Source organism: Malania oleifera, chromosome 12 (assembly GCF_029873635.1).
Source record: "Malania oleifera isolate guangnan ecotype guangnan chromosome 12, ASM2987363v1, whole genome shotgun sequence".
Classification (NCBI taxonomy): domain Eukaryota; kingdom Viridiplantae; phylum Streptophyta; class Magnoliopsida; order Santalales; family Ximeniaceae; genus Malania; species Malania oleifera.
In genome coordinates, this window is record NC_080428.1 from 67,011,601 (window position 1) to 67,026,616 (window position 15,016).

Sequence of the window (15,016 nt, forward strand, 5' to 3'; positions counted from 1 at the left end):
TCATCTCGAATGGGTGGTCCTTCAGCAGAGTCATTGAACTCTAGGCGAGATAAATAATCAGCCACGACATTTTCCACACCTTTCTTATCCTTTATTGTGAGATCAAATTCCTGCAAGAGTAAAACCCACCTAATCAAACGAGCCTTAGCATCCTTCTTAGATAGAAGGTACTTCAGGGCTGCATGGTCAGTAAACACTGTAATAGGTGAACCAATCAAATACGAACGGAATTTTTCTAAAGCAAAAACAACTGCTAGTAGTTCCTTTTCAGTAGTAGAATAATTTATTTGAGCACTATTTAAGGTTCGACTAGCATAATAAACAACAAAGGGCTTCCCCTCCCTTCGTTGCCCTAGGACAGCTCCAATAGCATAATTGCTAGCATCACACATTATTTCAAATGGCAAGGTCCAATCTGGTGACTGTATGATAGGAGCAGTGGTGAGTTTGCCAACGAGCATTTGAAATGCTTCTTCGCACTCTGAAGTCCAGTTGAACTCCACATCTTTCAACAAGAGATTACACAATGGTTGTGAAATAGTGGAGAAATTTTGTATAAACCTCCTGTAAAAGCCAGCATGTCCCAAAAATGATCGGACATCTCTTACTGTCTTAGGAGAAGGTAGTTGAGAGATTAATTCAATTTTGGCCTTGTCAACCTCTATACCTTTTTTAGACACAATGTGCCCTAAGACAATCCCTGAAGGCACCATGAAATGACATTTTTCCCAATTCAACACAAGTCCTTTTTCTTCACACCTACTCAAAACAGCTTTCAAGTTATGCAGACATGAGTCAAAGGAATTACCAAAAATAGTCAAATCATCCATAAAAATTTCCATGCATTTTTCAACCATATCAGAAAATATGCTCATCATACAACGCTGAAAAGTAGCAGGCGCATTACATAAACCAAATGGCATCCTACAAAAAGCAAAAGTACCAAAAGGACATGTAAAAGTGGTCTTATCCTGATCTTCTATAGCTATCTCTATTTGATAATATCCTGAATATCCATCAAGAAAGTAATAGAAGGGATGACCAGCTACTTGCTCTAAGATTTGGTCAATAAAAGGCAAGGGAAAGTGGTCTTTCTGAGTGGCAGAATTTAATTTTCTATAGTCGATGCACATTCGCCACCCAGTCACTACCCTAGTTGGAATAGATACTCCATCCTCATTTTCCACCACAGTCACCCCTGATTTCTTAGGAACTACCTGTGTTGGACTCACCCATTGACTATCAGATATTGGATAGATTATACCAGCATCTAATAATTTTAAGACTTCTTTCTTATCAACTTCTTTCATTGTAGGATTAAGTCTTCTTTGGGGGTCTCTACGGGGTTGAGCTCTTTCCTCTAAATGGATCTTATGGGAACATATCAGTGGGGAAATACCTTTAATGTCAGTTATGACCCAACCTAGTGCAGATTTATGTTCTCTTAACAAATTTATCAATTTTTCATCCTGTTCAGCACTAAGTTCAGAAGAAATAATGATAGGAAAAGTATCACCTGGTCCTAAGAATGCATGCTTCAAACCCTTGGGCAGTGAGGAAAGTTCAAATTTTGGTGCTTCCAAGGTCGAGGGTTTCAGCTTTTCTCCATCACTTGGCAACTCTTCAAAGCGCGGTTGCCAATATTTCAATTGCTTATCCTGTTTTTTATCAAAATCAGCAGGAATATTAATAGTATTTACAGGAAATAACAATGGATCAAAGTTGGAGTTATGGAGGAGGTAATCTAAGGATTCAAAATCTTTATGCAAGTGTACTTCCTCCTGAACAAGTGTGTCTATCAGGTAGGTTTGATAGCACTCATCCTCGTCTTGTGGTTGCTTTCCAACATTGAAAACATTAACTTCAAGAGTCATGTTCCCAAATGACAGCTTCATGAGGCCATTCCTACAATTGATCAAATCATTTGCAGTAGCCAAGAATGGTCTTCCTAAGATCAACAGGATTTTTGACTCCATGTCAACCCCTGATTGGGTATCCAAGACCAAAAAGTCAACGGGATAGTAGAATTTATCAACTTGGAGCAAAACATCTTCCACTATCCCCCTTGGTCGTCGCACAGAACGATCAGCCACTTGCAATACCACAGAAGTGGGCTTAATCTCTCAAGTCCCAGGTGCAGGTACACTGAGTAAGGCATTAAATTGACGCTTGCACCCAGATCTAGTAGAGCTTGGCTAAACTTGTTTGTCCCTATGTGGCAGGTGATTGTGGGACATCCTGGATCTTTGTATTTTGGTGGAGTTTTCTGCTCAATCACTGCGCTTACCTGCTCAGTCAAGAATGCCGTCTTCTTGACATTGTGCTTTTTCTTCATGGTGGACAAATCCTTGATTACCTTTGCATAAGCTGGTACCTGTTTGATCACATGTAACAAAGGCAGGTTTACTTTAACTTGTGTGAGGTGTTCAAGAATCTCACCTTGATTTTCCGGTAATTTTCCCGTTCGAAGAGCTTGGGGAAATGGCACTAGTACTTGAGACTTCTTCTCAGGCTCTAGTGGAGAGGCATCTCCAAGAGTAGTGCTTTTTTTGTTTGGTAGAGTTGATCCGTCTAAAGTTTTACCACTTCGAGTTATAATGGCATTGACCCCTTTAATATTCTGCTCCTCTTTGGTTGAAGTTTCAGCCATATGTTGCCCTTTTGGATTTGACTGAGGTTGCGAAGGAAATTTACCTCGCTCTTGGATTGTCAGAGAACTAGTTAATCTAGGGATTTGACTTTTTATCTCCTTGTTTTCTTCCACCACCTGTGTCAGGACAGATTCAAATTTTTTGTTTGTCTTATTCTGCGCCTCCATAAATGCATGTAAAGTGTCTTCCAAAGAAGATTGTGTAGGTGGAGCATTATATTGAGGTGGAGGATAAGATCGTTGTGATGGTGCCTCAGGTTTCCAATTGTTGTGGTTGGATGGTACAGACTGATTGGATTCAGACTTCCAACTAAAATTGGGATGGTTTCTCCAGCCAGGGTTGTAAGTGTTGGAATATGGAGAGTATGACTTTTGAAACATTCCAAGTGCATTACATTGTTCTTCATACATACCTCGCATCTCTCCATAGGTGGGACATTCCTGAGCTAGGTGGTCCACTTCTCCACAGACAAAGCAAGTGACTTGAGATTCCACTCTAGCGACTGTTTGGATGGGCTGACTATCTCTACTTTCCAAGGCTTCAAGTTTCTTTGTGACAAGATTCAATTGGGCCTTGAGGTGATCTTCTTCTCGTAGATGGTAGACACCACTAGGTTTTGACCTATTGGTGTTATCAGTAGCACTGGGTCCAGTCCAGGTGTGAGCTTTCTCGGCTAGGTCATTCAAGAATTCAATTGCTTCATCAGGATCTTTTTGGAGAAACTCTCCATTGCACATCATCTCCACAAATTGGCGCTCCCTAATTGTGAGTCCTTCATAAAAACAACTAACTAAGCGCCAATTCTCATACCCATGGTGTGGGCACAAATTTAACAATTCTTTAAACCTTTCCCATGCTTGGTATAGGGTTTCACTATCTTTTTGGGCAAAGGTTGAGATTTGTCTTTTCAAATTATTGGTCTTATGGTGCGGGAAATATTTATTGAAGAAAGCTTCAGTCATTTCCGCCCATGTACCTATGGATCTCGGTCTCAGAGAGTATAACCAACTCTTTGCTCTATCTTTTAGAGAGAATGGAAAAAATTTTAGTCTAATAGAATCTATGGCATTGGGTTGGCTATAAAAAGTGGCCACTACCTCCTCAAATTCCGTAACATGTACATATGGATTTTCACTTTCTAATCCATGAAAGGTGGGTAGGAGTTGGATCATGCCCGGTTTGAAATCTAGTTGTGGAGTGTTTGCGGGAAACATAATACATGATGGAGTGGCTGTACGAGTTGGATGCAAGTAGTCCTTCAAGGACCGTGCAGGATTAAGCTCAAGTTGATTCATGGTAGCGGGTGTGTCAGACAATTTTGTGCTTGTCCAAGAATCAGATGAGGTCTCACTAGCAGTGGGGCTTGGTTGCTGCTCAATTTCAACTCTTCTCGCAAGTCTTCCACGCTCGGTTCTTTGCCAAAACATACACCCAAAACAAAGGGAAATTCCTTCTTCTCTTTTTTTTTTTTTTAGAACATAAACTATAAAAAAAATAAAAATAAAAATAAAAATCTATTAGAAAGAACTTTAACAAGAGATTAAAATGAAACTAGAAGGCATAGCCATCCATAAAAGAGAAAAGAAAAATAATAAAAGGCGGCTCAGCCGACCACACAATAATAATAACAATAATAAGAAATAGGCGGCTTAGCCGTCCATGAGATTAATATTAACAATGGAAAAATAAGAGACATGATAACTTACAAGTAAAATTAGGAGGCTCAGCCTTCCATTAAAAGAAAATAAAAAAAATAACTTTACCTTTGAAGTACAAACCTTTCTTGTTGATATGGCTTCCCCGGCAACGGCGCCAAATTTTGGTTACGCTCAAAATATACTAGCGGTTATTGAAGTACAGATTGAGGTGTCGATCCCACGAGGAAGCGTTTACAACAGAATAAGTTGAAGAGAATCAAGTATTAAGGATAACAAGGCATTGAGAATCCCTTCTATGCTTCGTAAATCTATTTCCTATTTTGATTCAATTTTATAACTCAACTGAAAGTTTCACGTCCCAAACCTTCAATCGGAAAGTATTTCTTTGAAGAACAACTGATCAGCAAATGTATTTAATATGCATAAAACTCTTTTTTTTTCCTTGAGAACAAGAAGATGTTATCTTAGAGGTTATCTAAAGTCGACAATATATCTACTGACAATATTGCAGTAAAAGATCAACCCATAAAATAAAACTATGATTAAAAAGAAATCGCATAAAGAAAGCATGACTAAATTTATACGAACTTGAAAACCATAATCTTTGGTTTAATTGAAACTAAAAATGATAAAGAGCTTCATGCATAGAAAAAGACTACATTTATTAAACTTCAATTTGAATCAAAACAGAGAAGTAGAAATACTACACATAGAACTTCATCTCTAGCCTTGTTAAGAACTCTAGCCTAACTTACAATTCATCTCACAAACTTGAGAGAGAAGTTCTTCAACAATTTTTGGGAGAATAATGGTCAGAATTTTCCTCTCCCTAGAGCTCTCTCAAGGTCTCCTTTTATAGCCATCACAAGCACCTTATGCAAGTGTGAACACAAGTTTGAACACAAGCTGAAATTTTATCAACTTCGACGAGGTTGATCCATTTCTACCCATTTACACATGGAATTGGCAGCTGGTCAAAACATGAAAGTTGTAACCCAATGTCTTGGGCATTCAGATTTCAAATTTCATCTTCATTCAAGGTTTGCAGCTCCAGCTATGTCCAAAATAGCAATCTGTACGCAGCCAGCATTGTTGACTTATCTTCATCCAGATTGTTTGCTATATTTCACCTACATGCACACCGAATTTGAATTTATCAAAAACATAAAAGTTGTAGATATATGTCTTGTCTTTCTATATATAAAATATCAGCTCATTTGGAGACCTACAACTTCATATATGTTCAAACTATTGACTGCTGTGCAGTAGGTAAGCAAGCTGAAATTGTTGGCTTTTCATTCACATTTTTTTCCATTTACACACAACAAATACACCACATAAATACTATACTTTATGAATAATACTCAAGACAACCTAAACATGTATGCATAGTCTTATTTTTACAATTAAAGTCAATACAAATCAAAGTTGTGACATGAGTTTCTACTTTGACCAAAAGTATGAGTATTAATATAATGGAAGTGTAATAAAGTCTTATGAAGTGTATAAAAATGCTGAATTTTTAGACTATTATCAGGCACATGATGATTGATGGACAATACCATATTGAGTCATATAAGTAGTAAATTGTGAACTAAAGTACTCTTCAGCATCATCACTTCGAAATATTTGAACCAGAAAACCAAATTGAGTCTTAATTTAAGAACAAAAGGCACAAAATATATGAAATACTTAGGACAATCTTTTATTAAATATAGCCAAGTCATTTTTGAATAATCATCCACAAAAATTACAAAGTATTGGAAATCCAACTTGGACACAACTCTACGAGGACCCCAACGTTAGAATGGACTAACATAAAAGGGCTTATAGCCTGTTTATTGACTCAGGAAGCAAAAGGGACACGATGGTGCTTTACCAACTGACAAGACTCTCAATCAAGACTAGACACAAAACTCAAAAAAGGAACAAGACGTTTCAACTTTTCTAGTGAAGGATGACCAAGGGGACAATGAAATTTTTTTTGGGGGGTGGGGGGGTGGTGGTAGCAACAGTGAGGCAGTAGAATGAGATAGCAACTCAAAGTCATAAAGTCCACCGGCTTCACGCCCTCCGCCAATCGTCTTCCTCATCTTCAAATCTTGAATAACTACAGAATCATGGAAAAATGTTATTGAACAATTTATGGTTTTAGTAGTCTTGCTAGCAAACATAAGTTTGAAAGGAAACTTGGGAATATACAAAAGTAAAGGGTCCCAATTCCATTGATTGCAATGGTGGATCCATTAGCAAGAGAGTAACATAAGGTAAGTTTGTAGGATATTGAAGAGTAGAGAAGAAATTAGGTATACCTATGATATGATCGATGGCAGCGGAGTCTATGATCCAAGGACTATGACGAGAAGTATTGGATGACAGGCATGCTGTGGGATTACCTGTTTGGGCAAGAGATGCAATGGGAAGAGAGGCTTGTTGTGATGCTTGATACTGCTGAAATTTGGAATAATCTTCCTCTGACAAGGATATAGTACGTTGCCCCCCACTCAGCCCTAAAGGTGTGGAGTCGATGATGGCTGCATTGGCTGCCCCCAAAGGTGTGAAGTAGGTGGTGGCTACATTGGCAACATGTGAAGCTCTACCACGTAGATCCCAACACTGCTAAATAGTATGATTTCTTCATACGCAATGAGTGCACTTGCGAGGAGTGCCTCTACCTCGTCCATCTCTACCACCACGACCACTCGAATCACCTCAATAACTTTTGTGGATATTTCGTAGAGAATTAGAATCACCCTATGTAGCAAAGGCTGTCATATCAAAGCCAGATGCAAGAGCAGAGGAATGTGTGCTAAAGGAAGCATAAAGGACATGAGAACAAACATTGGCAAATGATGGCAACTTTGCACCACTAAGTATCTGGGACAAGATTGCCTCAAACTTGGGTTTGAAGCCCGGTTAGAACCTGAAGAGCTGTCATCTGCTCCCTCTGCTTCTGCATCTCACGAACGTTGATGGTATAGGTTACAAGATGTTAAGCTCCTTATGAATACATTTCATCTCTCCAAAATAATCTGCAATGCTCCTATCGCCTTGTTGTAACTGAAAGTACTCTTGGGATAAATCATACATACTTGTAATGTTACTAGAGTATAGAAGCTTGGCATAATTCCAAGTTTCCTTGCACACATCTAGATGCATGCACATCTGTGCAATTTGCGGCTTCATCAAATTCCACAAGAGGGAAACAATCAAGGCATCTTCTTGAATCCACACTTCTTTTTTCTTCTCATAAGAAGGATCAAATTGGAGCAAGTGGTTAGATTTTCTTGATCTTGCTTAATAAACCGAAATAGCTTTAGACCATTGAACATAATTCTTTCCATCCAACTTTTGAGTTGTTATATGTGGCAGTGATGAAGGAAACATGTTTTTGGGATTTATAGTCTCCATCCCAACACCCACAAACTTGTAGCCACACCAATGTCAAACAAGAAGAACAATCAAAACTCATTGGGATAATCACAAACTATGTGAAGCATTGACACAATCACGGATGAGGTGAACAACGTACCAATTGATATAGCATTGCCACAACCTCACAACTTAACTTACAAATAGTTCCGCTACCTCAACTACCAGATTACCCTGAGCGCATGGTTGAAAAAGGTTGGATCTCTAAGCAAAAAACATGCCCAACAACTTGATAATATAGTCTAGAGAACGAATTAGAACATGGCAGAGGACTAAAAAAGAAAAAGGTGGCCGGAAACTCTCTCATGTGTTGGCTCATGGAGCCGCATGGGACACTTGCTGGCGATCAGGTTTTGTGGTGATAGGCTTCAGAGGGTTTTGTTTTTGGCTATATGATTGGTTTTGTGAAATAATGAAGGACAGAGGTAGATCTGAGCAGGGCAGCAACGAGAAGGCCTTTTCGATGACGACTAAGTATGATAAGGTTTAGGTTGGATCATGCTCTGATACCAAGTTGAGATTTTGACTAAATGAAGGACCTAACTTGAAGATAGGTGTCTCCCTCTATTTATAACACAAATAAAATACATTCTGATGACAATAATACCCTTACTCTCACTAGTTAACGTACTAAAACACTTAATAATAATACTAAAAGGCATAAATAACCTTTAACAATGATGTAATGCGCTTTCCTTGGAGGATAAAAAAACTTCTTATTCTTAAAGAGGTATCCTTCCCATTCCTGATCATTTTAATTTGACTAACAATGTTGTTGCAAGTGAAAGGGATTCCATTAAGGGAGACATCATTGTTATTAATGAGTCCCTTTGACCATGAGATAAAGGCGAGGGTGACTCCTATGCCTTTTGAGAGGGGGAAAAAAAAAGAGGTTCAAGGAACACTAGAGAAGGAAAGAGAGCTATCATATTCATGGAACATGATTCACTGAAGATGTCTTGGTGGTTGCATTACTCTTTTAGGATTCTGGCGAGGATGGCTAGTAAGTTTGAGAAGTTCATTCGGTTTCCTTTGGTGGTTGGCAATAAGTGACATCATCTTGTTTGTTGGTATAGGTTGGAGGGGGTTTGCGTATTGGTAAGATGGTGTCTAAAAACATTGCTCTTTTGGCTAAATGGTTATGGTAGTTTCTCTTAGAGGAGTCCTCACTCTTGCATGTAGACATAAAAGGTAAATTTGTTTTTATGTGAACAGTTGGGATGCTAATTTAGGAAGTAGATGTTTTTTGGAAAACTTGTGGAGGTGTATTTCTAATATCCCTATTTGTCCTCATACTAAGTTTGTCTTAGATAGGGTCTCATATTCATTTTTGGGAAGACGTCTAAGTGGGTAATGTTGCTTTTTTGTATTCTTTTCCTATCTTTATTGTTTGAGTTTGGGAAATAATGATGTTATTTCCTTCTTTTGATTTCTGAAGGTCATTCATTTTCCTAGAACTTCCATAAAACTCTAAATGATAGGGATGTGGAGGAGTTGTCTTCCTTGTTGATGTTATCTGAGACTTACTATCCTTCCTTTCGGGTGGACATCATTCTTGGTCTCGAACGCTTTGGGGGTTTATTCTTGCATATCTTTTTGTGACTACTTGATTAATTCTAATATTCCTTTTCACTCCATAAAATTATTTGGAGGCCAAAATTCCCTCAAAGATCAAGGCTTTTATTTGGTTGGTTGTTCTTAGTAGAGGTAACACCAACAATCTGTTGTAGAGCAGGAGACCTTCAAAGGTACTTTCTCCCTACATTTATTTACTTTTGGCTTGTTAGTTCATTGATAATTTTCTTGAAATATATGGAATAAGCTTTTTGTTTTTTTAGGGAAAACGGGGTTTGTCCAGCGTTGGTGGAGGATTTGCTAGCCACCTTTTTTTTTTTGGTAAAAGGAAGGATCTCATGCTTTGTGGATCTATGTGGCTTTCGCTGTCCTGTGGGGTTTGTGGATTGAATGAAATGCTTGAATGTTTGTTTTGAAAAGGCTAAAAATATCTTTGTTATGGGAGAAGATCATTATTTGGCCTCTCTTTGGTGTGCTTGTTGTTTTAAAGGATTGAGATTTTCTAATATCCAATGGGATTGGGTGGTTTTGTTAGTTTACTTGGTGAGTTTTGTATTATTATTTTTGTTTTATTTGTATTCTCTCTCTCTCTCTCTCTCTCTCTCGTTGCGGAGGAATTCTTGTTCTCCTTATACATTCTTCTCTCTTTAATAAATTCATCTTCTCCTACTTTGCAAAAGAGTTCGTGATTGTGAGTGGACAACTTAGATAGTGGTTTAGGGCCTCTTGGGGGCTTAACCAACATGATTGCTTGTCTCGGCTCTTGTTTATCTTGGTGGTTAATGTGTTAAAGTAGATTGATGGGTTTAGGTGTGATTAAAGGTATATTGGTAGCTAGGGAGGAGGTGGGCTTATCACACCTTTAGTTTGTTGGTGACATTATATTTTTTCTTGAGGGTAATGTTGAGAAATTTTAATGTCCTTATTTTGTTGAGTTTTTAAGATTTGGGGTTAAAGATAAACATTTCCAAGAGTGGGTGGCCAACATTATTATGGATCAGAGAGACATAGATGGGTCAAGGCTTATTCACTTGTGTTTCTTTGTCTTGATCTTTGCCCTATTTAAATCTCCCTTTAGGGGGTAACCCTATGTTGCTTTTTGGGATCCAGGGTTTAGGAGAGTTGGTCAGAAATTGGACGGGTGGAAGTGGGTGTGCTTATCTTTAGGGGGTCATATTTTTCTTATTATTGCTTCCTTTTCTAGCATTCCAATATATTTTTCTCCCTTTTTATCCTTCTTTAAGGGTTTTGGAAAGGCTTATGAGAGATTTTCTTTGGTTTGACACAGGAGAGAATAAAAGGGACCATCTTGTTTGTAGGGATGTGGTTAGGAGACCCCAGTCTTAGGGGTTGAGGTTTCGTAATGTGGTATCTAAAAGCATCTCCTCAATTGGAAAATGGTTATGGAGGTCCTTTAGAGGTTAATGCCCTTTGGCACAAGGTGATTAGAAGCAAGTATGGAGTTCGTCGAAATGGGTGGAATATTAGAGGAAGTTATGATATTTCTCATGCAAATCCTTGGATGTTTGTTTCCCCAATTACTCATTTTTTTTCTTTCCACTTACTTGGTCCAGAGTGGGTAATGGTAGTAGGATTCAGCTTTAGGAGGATGTTTGGGGGGCGTCTTGTCAGAGATGTTGATGCCTCGACTTTTTAGATTATCTTCAGTTCAGAATGCACTAATTACTTTTTCTTTTTTTCAGAGGGGGCTCTCTTTCTTGGGACTTCCACTTCTTTAGGAATCTCAATGATAAAGAGTTTGACTAGCTTATTACATTGTTGAGTGTTTTGGATTCCTTTGTTTCCCAAACCATGAGAAATGCGAGGGTTTGGCTAGGGGATTCATCGGTTGTTTTTCTTCCAAGTCCTTCATTTATTGAAACCTTTGACCCCAAGTTTTCCTTTGAATCATATCATTCAGAAGGAGAAGGTTCCCTTTTAAGATCTTGGGTTTCATCTGGATCATGGCTCTTAACAGGATTAATACACATTACTTGTTACAGGTCATCATTCAAGAAAATTTGCATGATCTGCAGAGAGTCTAATGAGATAAATGCACACCTCTTTCTACATAGTTGGGTGGCGAGCCAACTTTACACACTCTTTTTTCTTGCTTTGGAGGAGCATGGTGGTCTCTCAAAATGTTGGTGGCTTCTTGGCTTTGGGAAAAGTAGAAAAGGGAGTGCTTTATGGACGTTTGTGATGTATGCTATACTTTGGACCCTTTGGATTGGGAGAACACAAGAATATTTAAGGCTCAAACAACTTCTCCCCATTTGCTGTAGTTGCCTTTTTGGCTTCCTTTCATCCTTTTGGTGCTTTGGGAGCATTCTTTTGGGTTTTCTGGGGGGATTTCATTGGCTGATCTTCAAAAGGATTGGGGCACCATTATTGTAGTCATCTTAGTTGTTTGTTGGAGGACCCATCTTGTCCTCCACACATTGTACTTTTGTTTCATTTTATTTAATGGAATTTTTTTTATCTAAAAAAAAACAAATTTCTTTTGCTATAAAAGACAAATTATAATCGAGTCCTCACTCTAACTAAAGCAACCACCATACTGGCCTTGGCATTTTGTCTCCATTGCAATCTCCAATAGCCTGGAGGATTTCAGCTTCCTCAAAGGGTCTCACAAGCCACTATGCAGCGGAGGGGCTGATAGATTTAAATACATGCCGTCTACTACAAGTCTCCTGCTTTTGGATTTAGAGTAAAGAGCTTTATAGAAGTTGCAGATTCCCCTTTTGATGCCCTCCTCAGTTAAGGTGTTCTCCCCAATTTCAATGTTTGAAATGGTGTTTAATCTACAATGGCATTTGCGGTTCGGTGGATAAATCTGGTATTTGGTCTCCATCCTTGAGCCATAAGGCTGTAGATTTCTGCCTCCAGGAGATCTCTTCAAGGCTAATAGCCTCTGTCAGCTCCTTCACAAAACTCTTTTGGCTCTTTCATCATAGCTGAGCCCTTGTCTTAGTTTTTGCTCATCAAGGATCATGATGTTGTTCAGAATAATGGTCATCTTCGCCTGAATGTTCCAAAAAGTGCTTTTATTCCACACTTTGGCTTCTCATTCAAACCCTTCAGTCTTGAAGTTAGTACGAAGCTGGCTTTCCCCTCTATGTGCAGCATGGACCATCAAAGCTTAATGAAGTCCTCGAAGTCATTGTGCCATAACCACATTTTTTCAAAGCGGAATGGGGTTGGTTCCCATTTGATTCCACTCGTGTCAATGATGATAAGGAAATGATCTGACATGGGCTTGGGTAGGAGCTCCTTAGTGGTTTTGGAAAAGTGAGTATCCCAATGCACTGAGATAAGGAATCTGTCAATTCTTGAGAAGGAAGGTGGGTCCCTTGAGTTGTACCAAGTGAAAGCACCACCAATGAGGGAGATCAATGCGGGCATTCACATTGGTAAAAGCACCACCAATAAAAGGATATGTTCCGCAATTTTCTGGAGCGTTTGGAAAGAGAGGAATAGGTGAGTGTTCAAAAATTCAACCTCAACAATCAAAAACAGCAAAGAAAACTGGTTTACTGTGGTCAATAGCTGCCATAATAGGACTGTTACTAATGATTATGATGTAATCTTTGATTTGTGTGACACCTTTCAGGGTGCTTGATTTTCTGTACCATGGGCTGGCATCCCCTTGATGCCTCTTCAATAAAGTTTCCTTTACTTATCGGAAAAAAAAAAAAATGATTTCAATTAATAGCACCAAAAAGTTATAATGACCTTGTCATAATGCAGCACTTCCATCTTCTTTTCCTTAGCATACATGTCCACCCACAAAAATAAATGAATAAAAAATTACGTGAATGTTCCTGTTCATTAGCATTTTATATTTGAGTAAATCAGTAAACTTAAAGACTTAAATTTGTATCTAACACAAGTTACCTACCCGTAGTAGGACCTAAGCTCTTTGATAATTATGTAGTCATCCCGTATTTGACCTCCTATGTTTTCTCTAACCATACTTTTCTAATCTTGTAGTGACACATCCACCTCAAAGCTTTCTTGTGGGATGCCAAGGCCAATCTCTTCATGAACTTCCGATCCTTCTACACCATACGTTGTGACGAATTGTCAGCTCCATCTTCCATGTTAATGAAGAAGTGAAAAGTTCAACTGCTGTAAAAATCCGTATTTGTCTTCAAAGGTAATTCAGTATTGATTTCAAAATAGGAAATCTGGCTTTCAGCAAACCAAAGGTTCTCTATTACTGCTATGAGCCTATAGTTAAATAACTCATATTTCTTTTAATTCACAGTTGTCCTTGAAATTCATTTAAATGATGCTGTTCTCAACAAAATGAAGCCAAAAAGATGGGAACATTTGGATAACTAGTATCCATAACATAATAATAATTTACAATGAAGCCATAAGGTCATCTTTCAATTTTTACTCCATTATAAATTTCATTTCTTAGCATAGAAGGACACGGAGAATCATTTCCTGCTAGTTTTTCGAGGAGCACACAAGAAATCACTAGCCCTATGCTACCATCCTTTGTAAACAAAAGGGAATTTCATGTCATGGAAAATGGCAGCTACGACATTTTTTTGTGATAAATAATGACTTTCTTCCTTGAAAAGTTCTTTGCAAAAATGCTAGAGACCAAGCTACTACATGAATACCATCAATGGCATCTATTCATTTCCAGAACAAATAGTAGAACAGTAATCCTATGCATGAAAAAAATTCATAATCAAAAGCTAAAATTAGATATTTAAATACATCTCTATGTATGGATACTAGCTTGTATTATTTCAAATGTCATTTTGTGCATAATCTCTTCACATGTTTAGTCAAATCAGTGCCTTAAGTATCTATCTTCATTCCTTAATTTATCACTCATCTACCTCAGCATTCCCATTTTAGGAATTTTTATGGACCATTTGGTATCACTATCAAAAACTAGAGAAATGAAAACCAAAGACAAAAATTAAAACCCAAAACAGAAACTAAAAACTAGAAACCATAAACCTGTTTGGTTAACATTTATAAAAATAATACAAATTAAAATTTTAATTTAAAAAAATGCTTATTTTTATCTTTCAATCAAATACTATTATAAAAATATAATTAAAATAATAAATTACAAATAATACCCATTAAAAAAATTACTATAATAAAAATGAAATTTATTATAATTATTTTACTTAATTGTTTAACTTTCAAAATTTACTTTACAATAAAATTTTATTGGACATGACAATTGAAAAATAGTGAAAGTATTTTGTAATTGGCTTTATTATTATTTTTTGAATTTTTTATATATATTTATTTTAATTATATTTAAATTTATGTGATCATTTAATTTTGATTTTAATTTAAAAGTGTATAAAATGAATAATTTAATAAAAAAAAAGAAGCTATTTCTAGATATTAAAAGGCAATAGGTTATCAAAACAATTGAAAATGGGCAACAGAAACAGAAAACTGACAATAGAAACAAATGCATTTTTATAATATGTTTCTTCATTGTGGGGAAACAGAAACAGAAAACAACAACAATATAAAACAGGCCCTTAGGTTTTTGGATGTGTTGTTTCTTAATTGCCCAACATTTTGATTTTAAGGGTATTCTATGATCACATAACACGCTAGAAGCACTTCTCCATTATACTCGCTTCAACTCTGTATCACATCTTTAATTTTTCGTTCATCTTCAGTAATCTATCCAAGGTATCAAAATCT

General features: G+C 37.3%; 1 protein-coding gene and 1 non-coding gene across 8 annotated transcripts in view; both read left to right on the plus strand.

Moving 5' to 3' along the window:
- Nucleotides 1–15,016, plus strand: part of LOC131145074 (transcription termination factor MTEF1, chloroplastic) — a 59,351-nt gene that overhangs the window by 12,064 nt on the left and 32,271 nt on the right. For 4 of the 7 annotated variants that reach the window (XR_009133966.1, XR_009133967.1, XR_009133968.1 and 1 more), the window contains exon 2: nucleotides 13,310–13,475. The exons of 1 other annotated variant lie outside the window; for it this stretch is intronic. Coding sequence is in view for 1 of the 6 variants with exons in the window: in XM_058094134.1 (XP_057950117.1) it covers nucleotides 13,310–13,364 (55 nt within the window). In the remaining 5 variants the exon portion in view is untranslated. Of the gene's footprint in view, nucleotides 1–13,309; nucleotides 13,720–15,016 lie in introns of those variants that run through there. 2 more of the 7 variants (XR_009133969.1, XM_058094134.1) reach the window with 2 other exon arrangements.
- Nucleotides 3,459–3,565, plus strand: LOC131145332 (small nucleolar RNA R71). The gene has a single exon (XR_009134115.1). It is a non-coding gene; the product is annotated as a small nucleolar RNA R71 (small nucleolar RNA).